The 25,430-nt window shown below is 36.0% G+C and overlaps 1 protein-coding gene across 5 annotated transcripts in view; it reads right to left on the bottom strand.

Annotated features, from left to right (window-relative positions):
• The window catches only part of LOC127550453 (beta-defensin 123-like), a 224,906-nt gene extending 222,791 nt beyond the window's left edge, over nt 1-2,115 (bottom strand). The window contains exon 1 of one of the 5 annotated variants that reach the window (XM_051979411.1): nt 2,020-2,115. In XM_051979411.1, the coding sequence (XP_051835371.1) occupies nt 2,020-2,077 (58 nt within the window). In that variant the 5' untranslated portion in view covers nt 2,078-2,115. The remainder of the gene's footprint in view (nt 1-2,019) is intronic. The other 4 variants (XM_051979417.1, XM_051979418.1, XM_051979419.1 and 1 more) reach the window with 4 other exon arrangements.
• Nucleotides 2,116-25,430: the final 23,315 nt, after the last annotated feature.

Genomic DNA, 25,430 nt, shown 5'->3' with positions numbered 1-25,430 from the left:
AGAGGCATTCCTTTTGGACGCTAATTAGGGTCCGGATGTGCAGAGGGAGGGAGGGAAGAAGACAATAAGAAGAGTTGTCAACTGAGGCCTCTGCTCCAGATAGTATTGTAGAGAGAGACCTGGACTGAAGAGTCAGAGGCCTAGAGTCAAATCCCAGTTCGTTCATTCACTGCCTGTGACTGGAGGAAATACACTTAGCCAGTTCCCTCAAACATAAAATGCAGTGGGGAGTGGGGGGAGTGTTGAACAGAAAATTTCTAGAAAACTATGCTTCTGTGATGGAAAGGAGGCAGCAAGGATGGGAGATAGAAGGCTGACTCTGGAGTTAGAAGACATGGGTTCACAAGCTGCCTCTGACACTACCTATGTGACCTTGGGCAAATTAACATATCTCTATGAATCTCAGTTTCCTCATCTGTAGGAGAGTTCAGGAGGTTGGACTAGATATGCTCTGATGTCCCTTCCCTTTCTAAATCTGATTTTGCCCTCTATAATTCCTCTAATTCTTCATTAGAAGCATGTGAGGGAAAGAACAGCATCTCTGGGAGATGAGTCTCTCACTCAGGCTGCAGAATATCCCTGCTTACTCTATCACTCCCAGCTGTTGCTCTCCTAGGAATATCATGCAGGATTTTCAAGTATCTGCTCAGCCAAAACAGCTTGGAGTGAAATCAGTTCCCATGGCAAAGAATTTTCTGCATAAATTGTACTGAGAATACTCACTAATGACAGAACTCCTTCTGCTCAGGTGCCATGCCCTTTTCTCTGCCTTCATTCTTCTTGATTATTATAGTTTAATAATGTTGGTTATACTCTTCATCTTGAAACTCCTATCATCACCCTTGGGTCTCACACCATTTAGTGATCACTTAGTGACTTAGAGCACTTCTAACTCTCGCTGCTATTGGTTACTCCTCCTCCTGTCTCTCAAAATGTGAGCATATGTGTTTTTAATAGTATTTTATTTTTTAATTATATATGAAGACAAATTTTAACATTCATTTTTTTAAATTTTGAGTTCCAAAGTGTCTTCCTGCCTGTTTCTCCTTCCCAAGATGGTAAGCTATTTGATATAAGTTATGTATGAATAAGAATATCTGAAAGGCTTCATTTCTTCACTCTAATTCTCTTTTCACCTTTCATCTTTATAAGGATAAACCCCAAATCTCCATCTCCTTTCCCAGGCTCACACTTCCAATAGCCTATAGATCATGCCCAACTGGTTGTCCTACCAATTCTTCAAGTTCAACACATCAGCAACCAAATTTTTCATTTTCCCTGGAAGCCATTTGACCCCTCTGACTTTTCTTGATATAATCATGGCACCACCATCCACTCAGATATTCAGGTTCAAAAGTTCAGAATCACCTTTGCCTTCTGACTCTCCTCTTTCCCATCACTGTCTTCCAATCAACTTTATCCCCTAGGGCAGGCTCTGATTAGTCCTGTAAACAATATGTAGACTTGCCTCTGTTGGCTAGGCCAGAATCTCAGAATTTTCTGCACACTTGAGTTTAGAAAGCTCAAGACTGAGAAGAGACATAACCTCCTAGTGTTAAAATATCAAAAGGAATGGAGAAGAATGTCAATGTGATCTCTATGCCCCAGAATACTAGTCTAAATAAATTTTCCAAAGTATTCTTAGAAAGAGTAAAATGTTGTTCTAGTCCCTACATTGGAGAGTTAACTTAAAGTTCATTAGATATAGGCTAAAATCTGCCTACATTAAAAACGTGTTTGTTTTTTAATTTCTAAATCAGGATGTGTGTAGCTGATTCTAGCCTACATAGGTAGAAACACAGAGCTTAAGTGATCTTGGAAAGACCCTGATCCAAGCCCTGTTATTTCACTGATGAGGAACTGAGGCCATGGCCAAGCTCCCAGAGATGACAAAGTCAACCTCTGAACCTAAGTCTTCTAGCTCCAAATAACCCTATCCCACAATCATGAACACCTGCAATGACTCTAGTATGACCCAGACCCAGCTCTCTTTCTTCCCTCAATATAGCTCCAGGTTACCTTGGGTTCTCTGTGCCAGAAATGAGATAATGGCAAAGGCCAGGAGAAGGAGCTTCATGGTTGATGTCCCCTGGACAGAGCAGGGCTAATGGAGAACTGAGAGACCTCCCTGTGTACTGTGAGTTGGAGCTCCAGCATTTATTACCCTCCCCAGTGGGGTGGGGCCAGGAGTGTTGAACCAGAGAGGGAGTAGAATTCTGTGTTGCCCAGTGTCATTCCATTAGGTCAGACTGTCCATTGACCAGCGGCTCCGACTGGGTGCCTCTTGGGTTCTAATCTCCATCAGTGGCTCTGCTGGGGGAGATATAAACCACACTCAAAGTAGTAAATTATAGAAGCACAGATTTTTGAGCTAGGAGGGACTTTGGCAATCACTCTTTTAAAGGCAAATAAATTAAGCTGGAGAGAAGGAGATTGATTTAGACCAGGTCTTATTAGCAAGGGCCTTATTTTACCAGAATCTGCATTCTTTCGATCTAATACCAGCATTCTTGCCATGAAATTGGACTACCTGTCTCCCTTATCCAAGTCCTCATGAAAGTGGAAAAATATGTATATTCATTTACTCTCTTTCCTATAAATATTCCAATAGAATATGGTTTTCACATTTACTTTGAACTGAGGTTCTCATCAATTAAATTGAATAGACACAGAGAATTTCAAGAAAGAAACATAAGAAGCAGCCCCTTCTGCCCTGGCAAAAACAAAAAAACCTGGAAGATTAATTCATTCTCACCCCCAGTGGGCTCCATTGAATCCTTTCTTTTTAAAACCTCTCTGAGACACCTGAAGTGCTGTACAGTTTTTTCATCCCTTCTGTCCAAAACTGCTCTCAGGAAATCACCTGCTAGAGTTGGAGAAGGGGGAGGGGAGAAAAGAGGTGGGGGGAGAGGGACAGGGACAGGGACAGGGACAGAGAGAAGGAGAGGGAGAGGAAGAGGGAGAAGGTGCAGGACAGGAAGAGGGACAGGGAAAGGGACAGGGAGAGAGACAACAGAGACAGACAAAGAGGGAGGAAGGAAGAGAGGGAGGGGCAGGGGAAAGGAGGGAGGGGGGAGAAAGCGGAAAAGGAGAAGAAAGGGAGGGAGAGAGGAGGGGGGAGAGAAGGAAAAGAAAGGGAGGAAGGGAGGAAAGGTGAGGAGAGAGAGAGACAGAAACAGAGAGAAGGAAAGGGGGAGACTAAGAGGTAGAAGGAGATAAAGGTTGAGAGAATAAAAAAGACCTAATTCAAGGAGTCAGGAAATCAGTTATACATCTACCTTTTTGACTTTGAATAGAACCTGTCCCTTTGCTGGTCTCAATTTCTACATATGTAAAAAAATAAATTAAATTTAGACAATCTTTAAGGCCCCTTTCAGTTCTGAACTTCTATGTTCTGAGGTTTCTCCAGCTCCTATCTTGTATAATTCTGGTATATAGTTCTCAGATTCTGCACTTTACCCTGCTCTTAATCTCTCTGTGTGAATTGTAGATATTTCTAAATCTTCAGGGCAACTGTAATTTCAGCATGAGTTCTATGAGGATTTTAAAGCTTTTAGTCTCTTAAAAAAGTTTGAGGATTTTCCTCCCGTCCCTGAAACTACTTTCCACATGGTCTCCTTTTAAGGTGACATGCCTACTTGCGTGTCATGGCATCACTTCTCTGATGTTATGCCCCCCCTAGAGAATGAAGGACAAACAACAACCATGAATGGTTCCATTGAATCCTCCTACCTAAGCTGAGTGATCTTTCCCTCATCTTTTCTCATAACATCTCATATTATTTTTTTGCCCATAGCCATGTTCTAATGGGCATGACAATTATCTACATACTTGTCTTCCTTTTTTACTAGGCTGTCAATTCTCAGAAGCCAGTGGCTTCTCATCCAGTGTCTAACTATATGAAATCTATACAGGGTAATCATTTAAGAAAAAAATTTTCAGTGGAACTGAATTCCATTAAGGAATTCAGAGAAGAGATCCCTGTGGACTGCAGCAGACAGGGCAAACTTTCTGGAGATGATGGGACTACAATGAGTCTGGGATTCAGGGAACTTATATGAATACATTGTAAACTACTTGAGAAGAAGCATTCTATCTATGGGCCCAAAAGTGCTCTGCACACAGAAGCTGTTTAAGAAATGTCTGGTGGTTTGTTAAAATGATGAGCAAAGAACTAGGAGAAAGACATTTAGATTGGAGAAACAGCATGAGAAAAGGCACATTGGGGAAAGTCTAGGATGCTGGGGGCTGGGGCAGAATGTGGATAATGATGAAAATGGATTGATTGGCACCAAGGGTGTGCCTTGGGTGACAATGAGAGAAAGACTGAATAATAAGATAGTCTATTGCAGTAGAAAAAGTAACTACTGATTGTATAAAATATTTAGGAATCTATCTGCCAAGGGAAAATCAGAAACTTTATGAGCAAAACTACAAAACACTTTCCACACAAATTAAGTCTGATCTAACCAACTGGAAAAATATTAAATGCTCTTGGATTGGGCGAGCAAATATAATAAAGATGACCATACTACCTAAACTAATCTATTTATTTATCACTATACCAATCAGACTCACAAAAAATATTTTGATGACCTAGAAATATAACAAAAAAGTTCATAGGGAAAAACAAAAGGTCAAGAATTTCATGAAAAAAAATCAAATGAGGGTGGCCTAGCTGTACTAGATCTAAAATTATATATCAAGCCATTTTCCAATTGATAAATGGTCAAAGGATATGAACAGAAAATTCTCAGATGAAAAAATTAAAACTATTTATAGACATATGAAAATATGCTCCAAATCATTATTAATCAGAGAAATGCAAATTAAGACAACTCTGAGATACCACTACATCAATTGGAGAATGGTTGAGTAAATTGTGGTATATGAATGTTATGGAATATTATTGTTCTGTAAAAAATGACCAGCAGGATGAATACAGAGAGGACTGGAGAGACTTACATGAACTGATGCTAAGTGAAATGAGCAGAACGAGGAGATCATTATATACCTCAACAATGATATTGTTTGAGGATGTATTCTGATGGAAGTGGATCTCTTCGATAAAGAGAGCTTTAATTGATCAAAGATGGACAGAAGCAGCTACACCCAAAGAAAGAACACTGGGAAATGAATATAAACTGCTTGCATTTCTGTTTTTCTTCTCGGGTTATTTATACCTTCTGAATCCAATTCTCCCTGTGCAACAAGAGAACTGTTCAGTTCTGCACACATATATTGTATCTAGGATATACTGTAACCTATTTAACATATAAAGGACTGCTTGCCATATGGGGGAGGGCGTAGAGGGAGGGAGGGGAAAAATCGGAACAGAAGTGAGTGCAAGGGATAATGTTGTAAAAAATTACCCTGGCATGCGTTCTATCAATAAAAAGTTTAAAAAAAAAAGAAAAGAAAAAGTAACTACTTATTGTCAACTCACTTTTTCACAAGAGATATTTTGCACTTTGCACTTTCTATTTGTGTAAGAAGTTTGGTAATATTCAGACTTTTGAGTATTTGTTATACCAATTTAAGTAATTTTGTAAACCTGACATAGTCTCAGAGCTTAATGTCAGATTGGTGATATTCATATTCACTTTCAAAAACTATTACTCAGATGAAGAAATTGAAACTATTTCTAGCCATATGAAAAGATGCTCCAAGTCATTATTAATGAGAGAAATGCAAATTAAGACAACTCTGACATATCACTACATACCTGTCAGATTGGCTAGAATGACAGGGAAAGATAATGGGGAATGTTGGAGGGGATGTGGGAAAATAGGGACACTGATACATTGTTGGTGGAACTGTGACTACATCCAACCATTCTGGAGAGCAATTTGGAACTATGCTCAAAAAGTTATCAAACTGTGCGTGCCCTTTGATCCAGCAGTGTTACTACTGGGCTTATATCCCAAAGAGATCATAAAGAAAGGAAAGGGACCTGTATGTGCAAAAATGTTTGTGGCAGCCCTCTTTGTAGTGGCCAGAAACTGGAAACTAAGTAAATGCCCATCAACTGGAGAATGGCTGAATAAATTGTGGTCTATGAATATTATGGAATATTATTGTTTGGTAAGAAATGACTAACAGGATGATTTCAGAAAGGCCTGGAGAGACTTATATGCATTGATGCTAAGTGAAACAAGCAGGGCCAGGAGATCATTATATACTTCAACAATAATCCTATATGATGATCAATTCTGATGGACCTGGCCATCTTTAGCAATAAGATGAACCAAATCAGTCCCACTGGAGCAGTAATGAAGTGAACCAGTTATTCCCAGTGAAAGAACTTTGGGAGATGACTAAGAACAATTACATGTTTTTTTGCCCACCAATCCCTATATTTTTGCCCACCTGCATTTTTGATTTCCTTCACAGGCTAATTGTACAATATTTCAGAGCCCGATTCTTTTTGTACAAAATAACGGTTTGGTCATGTATACTTATTGTGTATCTAATTTATACTTTAATATATTTAACATCTGCTGGTCATCCTGCCATCTAGGGGAGGGGGTGGGGGGAAAGAGGGGAAAAATTGGAACAAAACATTTGGCAATTGTCAATGCTGTAAAATTACCCATACATATAACTTGTAAATAAAAAGCACTATTACAATATTGTTTCTTTTGAAACTATATAAGGTTCCTGTAAGTGGAAATTTGAATGTAAACATGAATAGTTGTATAAAATAAATATTTTTGTTAAATTAAAAGGAAAAAAGACTAAATAAGAAGAGTAAGCCATAGTGAATAGAGTACACTGACAGAAAGACTAAGAACTTGGGCTATTATGGAGTTATAGAGCAGGAAACTATCATGAGGTCTTTATCAATCATTCCAGTAGCAAAATCTCTTATTTCCAAAGCCACTAACAATTCTAAAATTCTAAGGTAACTAGGTGGCACAGTAAATAGGGCTCTGGGTCTGGAGGCAGGAAGACCTGACTTCAAATTCAGTCTCAGATGCGTCTTAATAATGTTACCATGGCCAAGGGACTTAACTAATGTCTATCTCAATTATAAAATGGAAATAACCACCCCTAATTTACAGAGTTGTTGTGAGAATCAAATGAGGAAATCATTGCAAAAATGCACAGTGCCCATTTTTATTCTGTCATATTATTCTATGGTCATTTAGGCCTTGACTGAAGGGATCAGCATTTGAGCTGGGCTTTGAATGATGAAGAGGATTTTGACAAGTAGAGACTAGGGAGGAGCTTTAGGGAATGCAGAGATAAAGGCAATTAGAAGGGATCCAGAGTCACTCAGTTTGTCTGGCACAGAAAGTATATGAACTAACCTGGGAATTGTGGGAATAGAAAAGTGAAAGCCATTTTGAAGGACGGAAGGGCAGGACTTGGCAGTAAACTAGATACAGCATGATCAATTTGAAGGAGCAACCTATCTGAACTCAGCAGACAGGAGTTCAAGTTTGGGTTCTTCTCCATGCTATTAGAGATATGACCCAGAGAAGGCAATGTCATCATTCTGGGATCCCTTCCCTCATACACGAATCAAGACAATTAAAGTAATCAGAGATCTTAATCTATGATCCCATAAAGCATCTGAAGGAGAAAGAGAAGTCAAAAAGAAGCTCAAGAAAATGGTGGAGGCATGGAAACAAATGGAGAGATGGGAAGGGGAGTCAGCTTTAGAGGAAGTAATAAGAAATCTAAAGGTATAATATGGTAGAACGAACATTAGACTTGGAGGAAGAGACAGAGAGATGGAAAGAGAGACAGAGGCAGAGACAGACAGAAACTGGGAGGAGCCCTCATCTCTATAATTGTATGCCCCATCTTGATCCTTGATTTCCAGGGTTTACAAGTCTAGAAACTCCTTAAAGTGGACTTTCTCTGGAATAGATCACACACTCTCCTCTGAAATCTACTCTTGATCCCACCTGAACAGCTCATGTACTCTTGTGTATTCTTTGTTATGCTCTAATCCACAAAATTCCCCGATTTCTCTTTCCTGGATAAATGAATGTTTCCTGTTTTCCACATATGTGCAATAGATCTCAGATTGTATTTATCCATTCCATACTTGAGCCTGAACAATATATAAAAATGTGTGTGTGCATACACATTCAGCATATATATATACATATATATATATGCAGAATGTATGTATATACATATATGTATTTGTGTGTATATATAAAAGTATACATAGAATACATATAAAATGAATACAAGATAATTAGATAGGGGGAGCATTAGAAATTGGAAGAATCATGAAAGGTTTCTATTCTTATGCTGCAGAACAAAGATGGAGGAAATCACCTAACCAGTGACTAAGCTTCCTATAAATTTATGGTCCTCAACGCAGTAAGTCAAATGTCCTGTTCTTTGTTAACTGCTTTGTTCTCTCACATTCCAGAGCAGCTATTCCAAACCTTCCCATCTCTCCTCAAACTTCCCAAGGTATCCCTTTCCCATACCCTCCCAAATGGCTTCACCTCATATTTCACTCCAAAAAAGAGATTATCCCATTCTCCTCTCCTCCTCCTGGTCCACTCAGTTATTTTCTCCCACTATTTAATCTCTCACTCCAGGTTCTTCTGAAGAAGTGGCCCTCTTCTGATAAAATCATAATACAGACAGTTACAGAAAAACTTCTTGGGAAAAAGTTTGTCTTGTATGATGTCTAGTGTTCTAAGTTCAACTACTTTGAAAATTTTCTTTTTTTAATAACTTTTTATTGACAGTACATATGCATGGGTAAATTTTTACAACAATATCCTTTGCACTCACTTCTGTTCTGACTTTTCCCTTCCCTCCCTCCACCCCCTCTCCCAGATGGCAGGCACTCTTATACATGTTAAATATTTTATATCTATATCCTAAATACAATATATGTGTGCAGAACCATACAGTTCTCTTGTTGCAGAAAAAGAGTTGGATTCAGAAGGTAAAAATAAGCTGGGAAGAAAAACAAAAACACAAGTAGTCCACATTCATTTCGCAGTGGTCCTTCTCTGGTTATAGCTGATTCTGCCCATCATTGACCAATTGGAACTGAATTACATCTTCTCTTTGTTGAAGAAATTCACTTCCATCAGAATACATCCTCATACAGTTTTGTTGTTGAAGTGTATAAGGATCTCCTGGTTCTGCTCATTTCACGCAGCATCAATTCATGTAAGTCTCACCAGTCCTCTCTGTATTCATCCTGCTGGTCATTTCTTACAGAATAATAATATTCCATAACATTCATATACCACAATTTACTCAACCATTCTCCAACTGATAGGCATCCATTCGTTTTCCAGTTTCTAGCCACTACAAAAGGGCTGCCACAAATATTTTGACACATACAGGTCCCTTTCCCTTCTTTAGTATTTCTTTGGGATATAAGCCCAGTAATAACACTGCTGGATCAAAGGATATGCACAGTTTGATAACTTTTTGAGCATAGTTCCAAATTGCTCTCCAGAATGGTTGGAGTCATTCACAACTCCACCACCAATGTATCAGTGTCCCAGTTTTCTTGTATCCCCTCCAACATTCATCATTATTTTTTCCTGTCATTCTAATCAATCTGACAGGTGTGTAGTGGTATCTCAGAGTTGTCTTAATTTGCATTTCTCTGATCAATAGTGATTTGGAACACCCTTTCATATGAGTAGAAATAGTTTCAATTTCATCATCTGAAAATTGTCTGTTCATATCCTTTGACCATTTATCAATTGGAGAATGGTTTGGTTTCTTATTTGGTCACAAATTCCTTACTCCTCCACAAGTTTGAGAGGTAAATTATCCTATGTTCCTCTAATTTATTTATGATCTCAATCTTAATGCCTAAATCATGGACCTATTTTGATCTTATCTTGGTATATGGTGTTAAGTGTGGATCCTTGCCTAATTTCTGCCATATTAATTTCCAGTTTTCCCAACAGTTTTTGTCAAATAATGAATTCTTATCCCAAAAGTTGGAATCTTTGGGTTTGTCAAACACTAGATTGCTATAGTTATTGACTATTTTGTCCTGTGAACCTAACTTATTCCACTGATCAACTAATCTCCTTCTTAGCCAATACCAAATGGTTTTGGTAACTGTTGCTTTATAGTATAGTTTTAGATCAGGTACAGCTAGGTCATCTTCATTTGATTTTTTTTTCATTAATTGCCTTGAAAGTCTTGATCTTTTGTTCTTCCATACGAAATTTGTTGTTATTTTTTCTACATCATTAAAATAGTTTCTTGGAAGTCTGATTGGTATAGCACTAAATAAATAGATTAGTTTAGAGAGTATTATCATCTTTATTATATTTGCTCAGCCTATCCAAGAGCACTTAATAGTTTTCTAATTATTTAAATCTGACATTAGTTGTGTGGAAAGTGTTTTGTAATTTTGCTCATATAATTCCTGACTTTCCTTTGGTAGATAGATTCCCAAATATTTTATGCTATCGACAAATATTTTGAATGGAATTTGATAGTGTTCTTCTTTTCTAAAATATATCATTCTCTGTGAGCAGGTTTCTTGGGAAGCTTCTGGAGGCAGCCTTAGTTTCAGTTCTTAGTAATAATCACCTCAAATGTAGCCAGCTGTTAAAAGTTCAGATCCTTTATTGTCTCCTTCAAAATAGCCCAGTTAGCTTTCTTAGAAGCCTATCTCTCTCCTTAGTTCCGAGAGCTCTCGTTGCTAGTCCTTTAGCTCTGCTTCTGCCAGCTTCAGCCTCTCTTCTTCCAAAACCTTTGTTCTGCCCGACAGCAGTCTCTGGCTTCTCAATCTTCCCCACTGACTCCTGGCTGAGGCTCGTCCTTTTATATGCTCTTTTAGAGATGTGAACTTAAGTACATAAGCATTGTTTCTTTTTTTTTTTAAATAACTTTTTATTGATAGAACGCATGCCAGGGTAATTTTTTACAGCATTATCTCTTGCATTCATTTCTGTTCCGATTTTTTCCCCTCCCTCCCTCCACCCCTTCCCCCAGATGGCAAGCAGTCCTTTACATGTTGAATGGGTTACAGTATATCCTACATACAATATATGTGTGCAGAACCGAACAGTTCTCTTGTTGCACAGGGAGAATTGAATTCAGAAGGTATAAATAACCCGGAAAGAAAAACAAAAATGCAAGCAGTTTATATTCATTTCCCAGTGTTCTTTCTCTGGGTGTAGCTGCTTCTGTCCATCCTTGATCAATTAAGGCTCATCAAAGAGATCCATTTCCATCAGAATACATCCTCAAACAGTATCGTTGTTGAGGTATATAATGATCTCCTGGTTCTGCTCATTTCACTCAGCATCAGTTCATGTAAGTCTCGCCAGTCCTCTCTGTATTCATCCTGCTGGTCATTCCTTACAGAACAATAATATTCCATAACATTCATATACCACAATTTACTCAACCATTCTCCAATTGATGGACATCCTTTCATTTTCCAGCTTCTAGCCACTACAAAGAGTGCTGCCACAAACATTTTGGCACATACAGGTCCCTTTCCTTTCTTTAGTATCTCTTTGGGGTATAAGCCCAGTAGAAACACTACTGGATCAAAGGGTATGCACAGTTTGATAACTTTTTGAGCATAGTTCCAAATTGCTCTCCAGAATGGCTGGATGTGTTCACAATTCCACCAACAATGTATCAGTGTCCCTGTTTTCCCACATCCCCTCCATTATCTTTCCCTGTCATCTGTCATTCTAGCCAATCTGACAGGTGTGTAGTGGTATCTCAGAGTTGTCTTAATTTGCATTTCTCTGATTAATAATGACTTGGAGCATATTTTCATATGGCTAGAAATAGTTTTAATTTCTTCATCTGAGAATTGTCTGTTCATATGCTTTGACCATTTATCAATTGGAGAATGGTTTGATTTCTTATAGATTAGAGTCAATTCTCTATATATTTTGGAAATGAGGCCTTTATCAGAACCTTTGATTGTAAAAATGTTTTCCCAGTTTATTGTTTCCCTTCTAATCTTGTTTGCATTTGTTTTGTTTGTACAAAAACTTTTTAATTTGATATAATCAAAATTTTCTATTTTGTGGTCAATAGTGATCTCTAGTTCTTCTTTGGTCATAAATTCCTCCCTCTTCCACAGGTCTGCGAGGTAAACTATCCTAATAAGCATTGTTTCTATCAATTCCAGTGAGTTAGCACCTTGTTTCAAGTTCTGGCCCATAACAGAATTTCTCTTTGTATCTCTTGCTGTTGGATTTTGTTGGTGAGGTATAAAAATGCTGAGGATTTATGGGGATTTATTTTGTATCCCGCAACTTTGCTAAAGTTGTGAATTATTTCTAATAGCTTTTTAGTAGAATATCTGGAGTTCTCTAAGTATACCATCATATCATCTGCAAAGAGTGATAATTTGGTTTTCCTCATTATCTATTCTAATTCCTTTAATCTCTTTCTCAATTCTTATTGCCAAAACTAGCATTTCTAATATAATATTGAATAGTAATGGTGATAGTGGGCAACCTTGTTTCACTCCAGATCTTACTGGGAAAGGTTCCAGTTTTTCCCCATTGCATATGATGCTTACTGATGGTTTTAAATATATGCTCCTGACTATTTTAAGGAAAAGTCCATTTATTCCTATGCTCTCAAATGTTTTTATTAGGAATGGATGTTGGATTTTATCAAATGCTTTTTCTGCATCTATTGAGATGATCATATGGTTTTTGTTTGGTTGGTTATTGATATAGTCAATTAGGCTAATAGTTTTCCTAATATTGAACCAGCCCTGCATTTCTGGTATAAATCTTACTTGATCACAGTGTATTATCCTGGGAATGGTTTTCTGTCATCTTTTTGTTAATGTTTTATTTAAAATTTTAGCATCAATATTCATTAGCGATATTGGTCTATAATTTTCTTTCTCTGTTTTCAACCTACCTGGTTTAGGTATCAGTATCATGTTTGTGGCATAAAAAAAAATTTGATAGAATTCCTTCAATCCCTATTTTTTCAAATAGTTTATACAGCATTGGAATTAATTGTTCTTTAAATGTTTGGTAGAATTCACATGTAAATCCATCTGGTCCTGAAGATTTTTTCTTAGGGAGTTGATTAATAGCTTGTTCTATTTCTTTTTCTGAAATAGAACTATTTAAGCAATTTACTTCCTCCTCTGTTAATCTGGGAAGCTTATATTTTTGAAGATAGTCATCCATTTAACTTAGGTTATCAAATTTATTGGCATAAAGTTTGGCAAAATAACTCATTATTGCTCTAATTTCCTCTTCATTTGTGGAAAGTTCTCCCTTTTCATTTTTAAGAGTAACAATATGATTTTCCTCTTTCCTTTATCTAACCAAATTTACCAAAAGTTTATCTATTTTGTTGTTTTTTTTCATAGAACCAACTCTTAGTTTTATTAATTAATTCAATAGTTTTTCTTTTTTACTTTCAATTTTGTTAATCTCTCCTTTTATTTTTAGAATTTCAAGGTTAGTGTTTGACTGGGGATTTTTGATCTGTCCCTTTTCTGGCATTTTTAGTTGCAAGCCCAATTCATTGACCTTCTCTTTCTCTATTTTATTCAAGTAGGTCTCTAGAGATACAAAATCTCCGCTTATTCCTGCTTTGATTGCATCCCACACATTTTGGTATGAAGTCTCATTATTGTCATTTTCTTGAGTGAAGTTATTAATTATGTCTATGATTTGCTATTTCACCCAATCATTCTTTAGTATGAGATTATTTAGTTTCCAATTATTTTTTGGTCTATTTTCCCCTGACTTTTTATTGAATGTAATTTTCATTGCATCATGATCTGAAAAGGATGCATTTACTATTTCTGCCTTACTGCATTTGAGTTTGAGGTTTTTATGTCTTAATATATGGTCAATTTTTGTATAGGTTCCATGAACTGCTGAGAAGAAAGTGTACTCCTTTCTGTCTCCAGTTAGTTTTCTCCAAAGATCTATCATATCTAACTTTTCTAGTATTCTATTTACCTCTTTGACTTCTTTCTTATTTATTTGTCTAATTCTGAGAGTACAAGGTTGAGATCTCCCACTATCATAGTTTTGCTGTCTATTTCTTCTTGTAGCTCGTTGAATTTCTCTTTTAAGAATTTAGATGCTACACCACTTGGCACATATATGTTTAATATTGATATTGTTTCATTATCTATGCTACCCTTTAGTAAGATATAGTGCCCTCCCCACTCCCCAGTATTGAACTTATGAGCACCACTTGCTTCTCACAGCCCTCCCTTTTTAGTATCTCTCCCCCCACCTTAGGCTTCCTCCCCCTTGCTTACCCTTTTTCCTCACAATTTCTGTATTCACTTCTGCTTACCTTACTCCTTCCCTTTTTACTTTTCCCCTCCCACTTTTCAATGCAGTGGGAGAAGTTTCATCATAAATTGAGTATGTTTAATATTTTTCTCTTTAAGCCAATTCTGATGAGAGTAAGATACACACTATGTTCACCCCCCTCCCTTCTTTCTCTCAGATATAATAGGTTTCCTTTGCCTCTTAGTGAGATGTAGTGCCCCCACTTTACCCTTGTTTTGGTATAATTTCCTTTCCACCTCTAGTTTCTAGAACAAATTATACATGTATTCTTTATATATCTTTATAACAGAAATATAGTTCCCAAGATTTCTTTTTACCTTTTTAGGTTTCTCTTGAGTCCCATATTTGGAGATCAAACTTTTTGTTTATTTGTGGTTTTTTCATCAGAAATAGATGAAATTCACCTATTTCATTAAATTTCCATCTTCTTCCCTGGAAAACAATGCTCATTTTAGCTGAATCAGTTATTCTTGTCTGCGTACCAAGTTCCTTAATCTTTTGGAATCTCAGATTCCAGGCCCTTTGACCCTTTAATGTGGATGCTGCTAGGTCCTGAATAATCCTTATTGTGACTCCTCTATATTTGAATTGATTTTTTCTATCAGCTTGTAGTATTTTTTTCTTTGATCTGATAGTTCTGGAATTTAGCCACTATATTTCTTGGAGTTTTGATTTTAGAGTCCCTTTCAGTAGGTGATAGATGTTTTCTTTCAAGGGCTACTTTACCCTCTGCTTCTATAATATCTGGGCAGTTCTTTTTGATACTTTCCTGGAAAATAGTGTCCATGCTCTTTTTTTCATCATATTTTTCAGGAAGTCCAATAATTCTCAGATTATCTCTCCTAGATCTATGTTCCAGGTCTGTTGTTTTCCCAAGAAGGTATTTGACATTTTTTCCATTGTTTCATTTTTTTGGTTTTGTTTGACTGATTCTTGGTGTCTCCTCAAGTTATTCAATTCCATTTGTTCAATTCTGATTTTTAATAATTATTTTCTTCACTCACTTTTTAATATCTTTTTCTAATTGTGCAATTGAGTTTTTAAGTGAGTTGTTTTATTCTAAGGAATTTTTTTCCATTTTGCCAATTTTATTTTTTAGAGAGCTATTTTCTTTTTCCAATAACTAATTCTGTTTTCCTTGGAATTGTTTACCTTTTCCAATTCACTAATTCTGTTTTTCAAGGATTTGATTTCTTTATCCACTCTATTTTTAAATGAGTGGGATGACTTATCCAGACCCTCTTGCCAAGCTTCCCTTTTCTTTTCCCATTTTTCTTCTGGCTCTCTTGTGAGAGCCTTTTTAATTTCTTCTATCAGAATCTTGTGTTTTGAGAAACAAATTATATCCCTCTTTTGGAATTCATCTGAAGACAGTCTGTTTTTAATCTCCTCAGGGTTTAAAGTTTGCTCTCTATTCATATAGAAGCTATCAATAGTTAGAGCCCATTTTAATTTTTGCTCATCTTGTCAAAGAAGAATCAAAGAAAACAAACTTAAAAAAAACAAAAAACAAATGCAGTCTGCTTTTTGGGGGGAAGGAAGGGGGGGAGGCTGGATGGCATTACTGAGCTTCCTCTACAGACTGCAAGGGGCAGCAGTGAGACATTAGCAGGACAGCAATGGCTGTACTAGGTCTGCAATCTGAGACTCTGAGAGTGTGCCTAGGGTGGGAGTGCCTAGGTCCCCAGAGACTCTGTGTTTATAGCTTCTCTGCTGATCTACTGAGTTGCTGCCAGGGCAAAGTAGCCACACTGTGGTAAAGTTCTCACAACAGAAATGGCTAAGATCATCCCCTACCTCCTTAAGGTCTGCTCAGTGTGAGCTGCCTTCCATACTCTCACTGACACACTGTTGCTGCTTGCCTTCCAATGTGCACCTTATCTAACCATCCCCACCTACAAGCAAAAACAGAGGTTTTCTGGCAAATTTTGATATCTTCTGTTGGTAATTATTTATAGGTTTTTTTCAGTTAAGCACTAATTCCTAGGTCTTGTCATGAAAAAAATATTCTGAGAGCAAGACAGAGCTTAAATAGATGTGTGTATCCTCTCTTCCATCTTGGCCGGAAGTCCAAAAAATTTCTAAGGGATAAACCTATCCAGTTATAAAAACTGCTCTGAAAAACAAATATGAAAACAAAACCTGCAGTCAGAGAGTCTATAATACTAAGGAAGATTAATGAACTTTCTTACTTGAAATAGTTTTCCCAAGCTTCTGTAATATGTTATTAAAATCTCTGTAAGCAGGGATTTATTTTATTAAATTAATTTTTAATTTTTATTTATTTGATTTAATTATTTAATTTATTAAATTAATGTTTAAGGGAAAAAATCTATCAGATATCGTCTTTGTCATTTCAATCCTGACGAGGTTAAGTTTGACAAGCAAAGAGAGGATTTTAGAAATTTATGGAATTGTAAATTGAGAAATAAATTTGCAACTGAAGTATAATATATTTGCTGCAAATTTCCAAACCTGGTTGGAAGATTTTTGAAAGCACAGAAATATTTTAAGAAGAAAGAAAATATGAGACTGAAACTGTAAATCTCTGCAGTGGAACTAACTGAAAGCAGTGGACTATGTAATTCAAAGTACTGATAGTTAATGATCCTTGAGGAAAATAAGATTTTGAATGATACCATTTGTGATTGTAAATCCAGATTTGATTTGAGTTTGTTCTAAGACTAGATTATAATGTGATCTCATTAAAAAGGAGATGTGTTTTCCTACTGAGATAATTGTGACATTTAACCCTTTATAGATGGATCAGACGTCAATGGAAAATATCTAAAAGTATATGAGTAAGAACTGAAAGTCGAATTTACTATAGACTTTTCTTTTGAATGTGAGTGCCACATTGATAAATGAATGAAGTTATTTCTTATGTAAGGAGATTCAGATATGCATTCAACTGAATCAATTTCACTTGATTGCAGAAGGTTTTGTACTATGTGAAACATAACTCAAACAGGCTGTGAAACTGTTTGTGTTATTTTCAGCTTCTAATTTTTCTTATTCTGTGGTTTTGGAAAAAATCATACAAAAAATGTTAACTTGAAAAATAATATCTAGAGGGTGACATACATGTATCATTGGAAAATTAACTCCTCTTTTGATAGAAAATATTGTCATTATGTTGTGGGGTGGGGGCAAAGCAATAACCTGCCAAATATTAATTATGCATATTTTACTTTAAATTACTACTAATAATATAATTATTTAGAATTTAGGAAAGTATTACAGATCTTATAAATATCTGAGAGTTCTTTAGAGATTTAGCAGATCTTCAGTCCCCCGGATCTAAAGCCTTCCTGAGGTCATAAAGCTGGGTAATGATGTAAATAGAGCACTGGGCTTAGAATTAGCAAGACATCTTCATGAGTTCAAATCTGACCTCAGACACTTCTAAGCTGTGTGACTCTGAGAAAGTCGCTTAACCCTGTTTGTCTTGATTCCTCATCTGTAAAATAAGCAGGAGAAAAAAATCACAAACCACGCTAGTATCTTTGCCAAGAAAACCCCAAATGGGGTCACAAAGGGTTGTATGTGACTGAACAAGAAAAACAAAATTTTATTACCTCTGTGAATGATATGGAATTCTGAAATAATGAAATGATTTGATGAAAAGCTAAGATTTCTCACTGCTAAAATAAAAGAATTTACAAGTTTATTTCTTAAAGAGTTGTTTAACTCTTTAGGTTGTTGGACAATTATTTAGGAAAATTCTGGAAATGGATCCTGGAATAGTGTGTTTTGAATTATATCTTTGAGCCAACTTGGTATTAACAGATCCCAGATTTAAAGATTGTTTTAGCTTTAGGAGTTAATATGCAATCCTTTTAGATATTGATCTCTGTCAGCCTCAAAGCTTACAGTACTGAGTGTTTTTCTGAGTTCTGAGTGAATGCTCATAACACGCTATTATATGAATGATGTTTGGCTTTCAAGTTTCCATGAAGGACAATGATAAAAGGAAAACTATTAGATTATCTCCATAAGATTTGAACTGGTTTTCACCCTATGAAGTAGTTACTGGAAAGCAATATAAGTAACACATTCCTTCACAACTGCTTTAGCATGAGGTCCAGTTCAGATTTTCCAGAGAAAGTTACATGGAACAGCTTAGACCCAAGATGAAATAAAATGATTAATTTTTGTTTAATTTGCAATCTGACTTGGTTTCTCTATAGCCTGCTTAACTTCGTTTGTTTCCTTTGTTGATGAGTGAGGTTATGACTGCTCAATGAAGTTTATCCAACATTTATGACATCGAAGGAAACATGGGCCTGTGAATGTTTCTTTTTTTCTTTTTTTTGGTAACATTTTGTGATACTTGTGGCCATATGTGTTCTTTCAGTGCCTGTGAAATCTCCTTGTACTGTATATGATGTACTTGTTTTCTAGAGCAAGTCTAAATAACCTGGTGCTGACTCAATTTGGCCTTCTGGCTATGAGATGTCACGACCCTGATTCCTATGATTCCTTTTAAAAAATTCTATCAGTCTTGATAGGCAATGAAGGAGATGTTTCCACTGATTTGGGCAATTTTAAATTCTGACCTAGCTCTCTGCTTCTGTAATTGTGCTTCCAGTGGCACAGAAATGTTGAGCATGAAGCTCAAAATGGAGAAACTGTGGAAAAACTTCCTTGCATTGTTTCAAACCAGTCCTGCTTCACTGAAAAACCAGGCTTGCTGCTTAGAGACTAGATTTGTTTAATGCTTAACTCAGTATTTTAGATTATGCTGACCAGAAACCTCTCAGAGCCAAAATTCAATGTAAGTTTTCTCTCACTAGACATCTGGCCAATTCACTGCTGTTTCCTTATTCTTTTGTTTGAATCCTATGTAATATGTAACTTAAAGACACTGAAGGAAGTGGACCATCCTCTTTTCATCTCTCTTCTATACTGGACAACTTAATAAACTTCATTTAAATTATTCCTATTTTGGGTATTGTTCTCTGAAATACTATTGGGATTACTGTCATGTGAGTGGTAGAAACAAAAGGCAGCTGCCTCTAGTGAAAAGAGTAACATTTGAAGTGGACTTCAGATATTGTGGTCATATGTTTAGAGATAATTATTAAATCCATAGGTGAAGTCAAGTGAGAGACAGACAGAAAGATAGACGAAGAGAGAGAGAATGGACAAAAAACTAAGTAGGAATCAGAATGCATCAGTAGTTAGGGAACATTCTATGGATGCTACCGAAAAGGAGCAGGCAGGCAGAATAGCAAGGCAAAGGAGTGTACTAAGCATTTGCTACACAAGTACAAACAAAAAGAAAGTTCCTGCTCTCAAGGAAGCTACATTATATTGTGCTTTTTTCTAAAAATAAAGAATTTTAATTTCCAGATTTCCCCCCTTGATCAATTAAAAAGAAAAACAAAACCTATTACAAAGATATATGTGTGTGTCTGTGTGTAAGATATATACGTATTGATATGTATATAATAATATAATGCAGCATTTGTGTTGTATAAAAGGTAATGCAGAAATTTGTTTTGCATGACTGGTGCCAAAACAAATTTCTGTATTACCTTCCTATTGGTTCATATAAATCTTTCTAGGCTTTCTAAAATCAGCTTGTTCATCATTTTTATCACAACTTGTTCAGCCATTCCCCAATTGATGGACATCTACTCATTTTCTAAGTCTTGGTTACCACAAAAAAACTGCTACAAACATTTTTGCACATGTGGGGCCTTTTCCCTCTTTTATGATTTCCTTGGTATACAGACCCAATAATGGAAACTGCTGAGTCAAAAGGTAATCATAGTTTTATAGCCCTTTGAGCATAGTTCCAGATTGTTCTCCAGAATGGCTGGATGATTTCACAACTCTATTTTAGTGTCCCAGTTTTCCCAAATCCTCTCCAACATTTATCAGTAATTTTTCCTTTCATCTTAGCCAATCTGAGAGGTGTGAGGTAGTACCTCAGAGTTTTAATTTGCATTTCTCTAATCAATAGTTATTTAGAATATTTTTCATATAACTATAATGACTTTAACTTCATCATCTGAAAATTATCTGTTCATAAACTTTGACCATTTATCAATTGGGGAATGCCTTGTATTCTTATAAATTTGACAAAGTTGTTTATATAATTTTGAAATGAGATTTTTATCAGAAATACTGGCGTAAACATTTTTTCCCAGTTTTGTATTTCCCTTTTAATCTTGTTTGTGTTGGTTTTGTTTGTGCAAAATCTTTTTAATTTGATGTAATCAAAGTTGTCCATTTTATCTTTTATAATGTGCTCCAGTTCTACTTTGTCATAAATGCCTCCCTTATCCAAAGATCTGACAGATAAATTATCCCTTGTTCTCCTAATTTGTTTATTGTATTATCCTTTATGCCCAAATCGTGTTTCCATTTTGACTTTATTTTGGTATGAGATGCGAGATGTAAGTCTATACTGAGTTTTCTGACATATTATTTTCCAGTTTTCCCAGCAATTTTTGTCAAATAGTTCTTATTCCAGAAGCTGGAGTTGGGGTTTATCAAACACTAGATTGCTATAGGCCTTGATTATTGCATCATGTGTATCTATTTTATTCCACTGATCCGCCACTCAATTTCTTAGCCAGTACCAAATGATTTTGATGACTGCTGCATATATATATATATATATATATATATATATATATATATATATATATATATATATATATATATATATATATATACACTTTTAGGTTTGGTACTGCTAAAGCACCATCCTTTGTATTTTATTCCCTTTATATTCTTGACCTTTTATCCTTCCAGATAAATTTGGTTATCTGTATTAAATTTTATCTAGTTTTTTAAAATAATTTTTGGCAAGTTGATATTACATTAAACAAGTAGACCAATTTAGGCAGAATTGTCATTTTTATTATATTAGCTGGGCCTAGCTATGAGCAACTGATGTTTTTCCAATTGTTTAGATCTGATTTTGTGTGAGAAGTGTTTTGTAGTTGTGTTCATATAATTCTTGGGTTTATTCTATGTATATCTCTCTGTGTTTCTTGTAAACAACATATTATGTAGAATGCTGGCTCTTAATCTATTTGCATACATCTTAAGGGAGAGTTCATCCCATTTGAAGTGGGTTGGGGTCCCTTTAAGAAACTATATTTCCTATTGATCTGTGATTTCTCTCAGATTCCCAGCCCCTCCTGGCTGAGGCAAATCCTCCCCAGACAAATTGTCTTTCCAAGATTCCAGAGTCTTTGATTCAATTACAAATTCTGGTCAAAAACAACCCTTTGAATTCCAATAGGAGATCCCGGCTTGTCTCAGCCCGCACTGGTTCTGATCTGCTAGGCCTTCCCAGCCTCCACTAAGACACCCAATATAATAAGTTTCCATCAACTAACATCTTTTGCAGATGGACTTTGGGAGCTCCCTTTTTTATCAGGACCTTCTGTCCACTGAGAACTGCATTGAATCTCAGTGCAAAACTCCATTTTCCATAAATCTACCACTATAATAGACAGTCTTTGGGTAAATAGATTTCTATCTAACAATAAACTTTCATTTTGCAACTAAAATTTGGGAATGAGTGAATTCTTTCACTCCTAAAACCTACAGCTGATTTAAAAGTGATTCTTAATAACTCTCTTATAGCTATTAACCTCTAGATCACCAGGAATCTAGACCTCTCAAACAGCATCACCATTCACATTCACAGTAAAGATTACTAACTTTGTATTTCCCTCCATCCTATTTTTCCCCCATTTACATTTTTTGTTTCTCCTTTTGATGAGGGATGGAGGAAATTGAAGAAGAGCTTAGGCAATAATAAGTGAGGTTCCCTTCTCCAAGGCAAGGGTTGAGGGTGAAGGAATTCATTAAACCACAGGCTAAGGTAAAAAACCTTTACTGTTAAAGAAACACTAACAGGGATTCCATTGGTGGGCATATCATTCTTAAGAAAGAAGTGGTCTCACACTTAACACCGTACATCAAGATAAGGTCAAAATGGGTTCATGACCTATGCATAAAAAATGAAATTATAAATAAATTAGAGGAACACAGGACAGTTTACCTCTCAGACCTATGGAAGAGGAAGGAATTTATGACCAAAAAAGAACTAGAGATCATTACTGATCACAAAATAGAAAATTTTGATTCTATCAAATTGAAAAGTTTTTGTACAAACAAAACTAATGCAGACAAGATTAGAAAGGAAGCAACAAACTAGGAAAATATTTTTACAGTGAAAAATTCTGATAAAGGCCTCATTTCCAAAATATATAGAGAATTGACTCTAATTTATAAGAAATCAAGCCATTCTCCAATTGGTAAATGGTCAAAGGGCAATTCTCAGACGAAGAAATTGAAACTACTTCTATTAGGCATGGACCCACACTTAACACCATATACCAAGATAAGATCAAAATGGGTCTATGACCTAGGCATAAAGAACGAGATTATAAATAAATTAGAGGAACATAGAATAGTTTATCTCTCAGACTTGTGGAGGAGAAAGAAATTTGTGACCAAAGATGAACTAGAGACCATTACTGATCACAAAATAGAAAATTTCGATTACATCAAATTAAAAAGCCTTTGTACAAATAAAACTAATGCAAACAAGATTAGAAGGGAAGCAACAAACTGGGAAAACATTTTCACAGTTAAAGGTTCTGATAAAGGCCTCATTTCCAAAATATATAGAGAACTGACTCAAATTTATAAGAAATCAAGCCATTCTCCAATTGATAAATGGTCAAAGGATATGAACAGACAATTTTCAGAGGATGAAATTGAAACTATTACCACTCATATGAAAGAGTGTTCCAAATCATTATTGATCAGAGAAATGAAAATTAAGACAACTCTGAGATACCACTACACACTTGTCAGATTGGCTAAGATGACAGGAAAAAATAATGATGAATGTTGGAGGGGATGCGGGAAAACTGGGACACTATTGCATTGTTGGTGGAGTTGTGAACGAATCCAACCATTCTGGAGAGCAATCTGGAATTATGCCCAAAAAATTATCAAATTGTGCATACCCTTTGATCCAGCAGTGTTTCTATTGGGCTTATATCCCAAAGAAATACTAAAGAAGGGAAAGGGACCTGTATGTGCCAAAATGTTTGTAGCAGCCCTGTTTGTAGTGGCTAGAAACTGGAAAATGAATGGATGCCCATCAATTGGAGAATGGCTGGGTAAATTATGGTATATGAATGTTATGGAATATTATTGTTCTGTAAGAAATGACCAGCAGGATGAATACAGAGAGGACTGGCGAGACTTACATGAACTGATGCTAAGTGAAATGAGCAGAACCAGGAGATCATTATACACTTCGACAACGATATTGTATGAGGACATATTTTGATGGAAGGGGATTTCTTTGACAAAGAGACCTGAGTTTCAATTGATAAATGACGGACAAAAGTAGCTACACCCAAAGAAAGAACACTGGGAAACGAATGTGAACTATCTGCATTTTTGTTTTTCTTCCCGGGTTATTTATACCTTCTGAATCCAATTCTCCCTATGCAACAAGAGAACTGTTCGGTTCTGCAAACATATATTGTATCTAGGATATACTGCAACATATCCAACATATAAAGGACTGCTTGCCATCTAGGGGAGGGGGTGGAGGGAGGGAGGGAAAAAAAATTGGAACAGAAACGAGTGTCAATATAAAGTAATTATTAAATAAAAATTTAAAAAAAAAAAAGAAAGAAACTACTTCTAGCCATATGAAAAGATGCTCCAAGTCATTATTAATCAGAGAAACTCTGAGATACCACTACACACCTGTCAGATTGGCTAGAATGACAGGGAAAAATAATGCAGAATGTTAGAGGGGATGTGGGAAAACAAGGACACTGATACATTGTTGGTAGAATTGTGAACACATCCAGCCATTCTGGAGAGCAATTTGGAACTATGCTCAAAAAGTTATCAAACTGTGTATACCCTTTGATCTAGCAGTGTCTCTACTGGGCTTATACCCCAAAGAGATACTAAAGAAAGGAAAGGGACCTGTATGTGCCAAAATGTTTGTGGTGGCCCTGTTTGTAGTGGCCAGAAACTGGAAACTGAGTAGATGCCCATCAATAGGAGAATGGCTGAATAAATTGTGGTATATGAATATTATGGAATATTATTGTTTGGTAAGAAATGTCTAACGGGATGATTTCAGAAAGGCCTGGAGAGACTTATGTGCACTGATGCTGAGTGAAACGAGCAGAGCCAAGAGATCATTATATACTTCAACAACAATACTATATGACGATCAATTCTGATGGACCTGGCCATCTTCAGCAATGGGATGAACCAAATCAGTTCCAATGGAGCAGTAATGAACTGAACCAGCTACGCCCAGTGAAAGAACTTTGGGAGATGACTAAGAACCATTACATTGAATTCCCAATCCCTATATTTTTGCCTGCCTGCATTTTTTATTTCCTTCACAGGCTAATTGTACAATATTTCAGAGTCCGATTCTTTTTGTACAGCAAAATAACGGTTTGGTCATGTATACACAATAAGTATACTTACCAAACCGTTATGGTCATGTATACTTATTGTGTATTTAATTTATATTTTAATATATTTAACATCTACTGATCATCCTGCCATCTAGAGGAAGGGGTGGAGGAAAGGGAGAGGAAATTGGAACAAAAGGTTTGGCAATTGTCAATGCTGTAAAAGTACCCGTGCATATAACTTGTAAATAAAAAGTTATTTTAAAAAAATAAAACCAAATAAAAAACAAAAACAAAACAAACAAAAGAATATTATCATTCTCTAGGAAATGATGAGCAGAATATTCTCAGAAAAAAATTGTAAAGTCCTTCATGAATAAACTAAAATATACTGTAAAAAAAAAAAAGAAAGAAAGAAAGAAAGAAAGAAGTAGTCTGCAAAGAGTCATTTTCTGAAGATCCATTTAATGCAGGAGTCTAAGAGAAGTCTATGTAAATGTAAAGTAAATGTAAATCTTGCCTGGAGTTGTGACTTCCCCCAAGAAAACTTATCTTGCTCCAAGAGGAGGCAAGACCATTTGGGTTTGTAGATCAAAGGAGACATTTTTTTGGTGATTTTACATAATAGTACAAGGCTCACTCAGGTCATACAGAGTTTTACTCTCATCACTTTCACCTTTTCCTTCTCACCAGTGTTTTGCTGCTGACCCCCACT

This window comes from Antechinus flavipes, chromosome 2, assembly GCF_016432865.1.
Source record: "Antechinus flavipes isolate AdamAnt ecotype Samford, QLD, Australia chromosome 2, AdamAnt_v2, whole genome shotgun sequence".
Lineage (NCBI taxonomy): Eukaryota > Metazoa > Chordata > Mammalia > Dasyuromorphia > Dasyuridae > Antechinus > Antechinus flavipes.
This window is presented reverse-complemented; position numbering and strand designations above follow the sequence as displayed.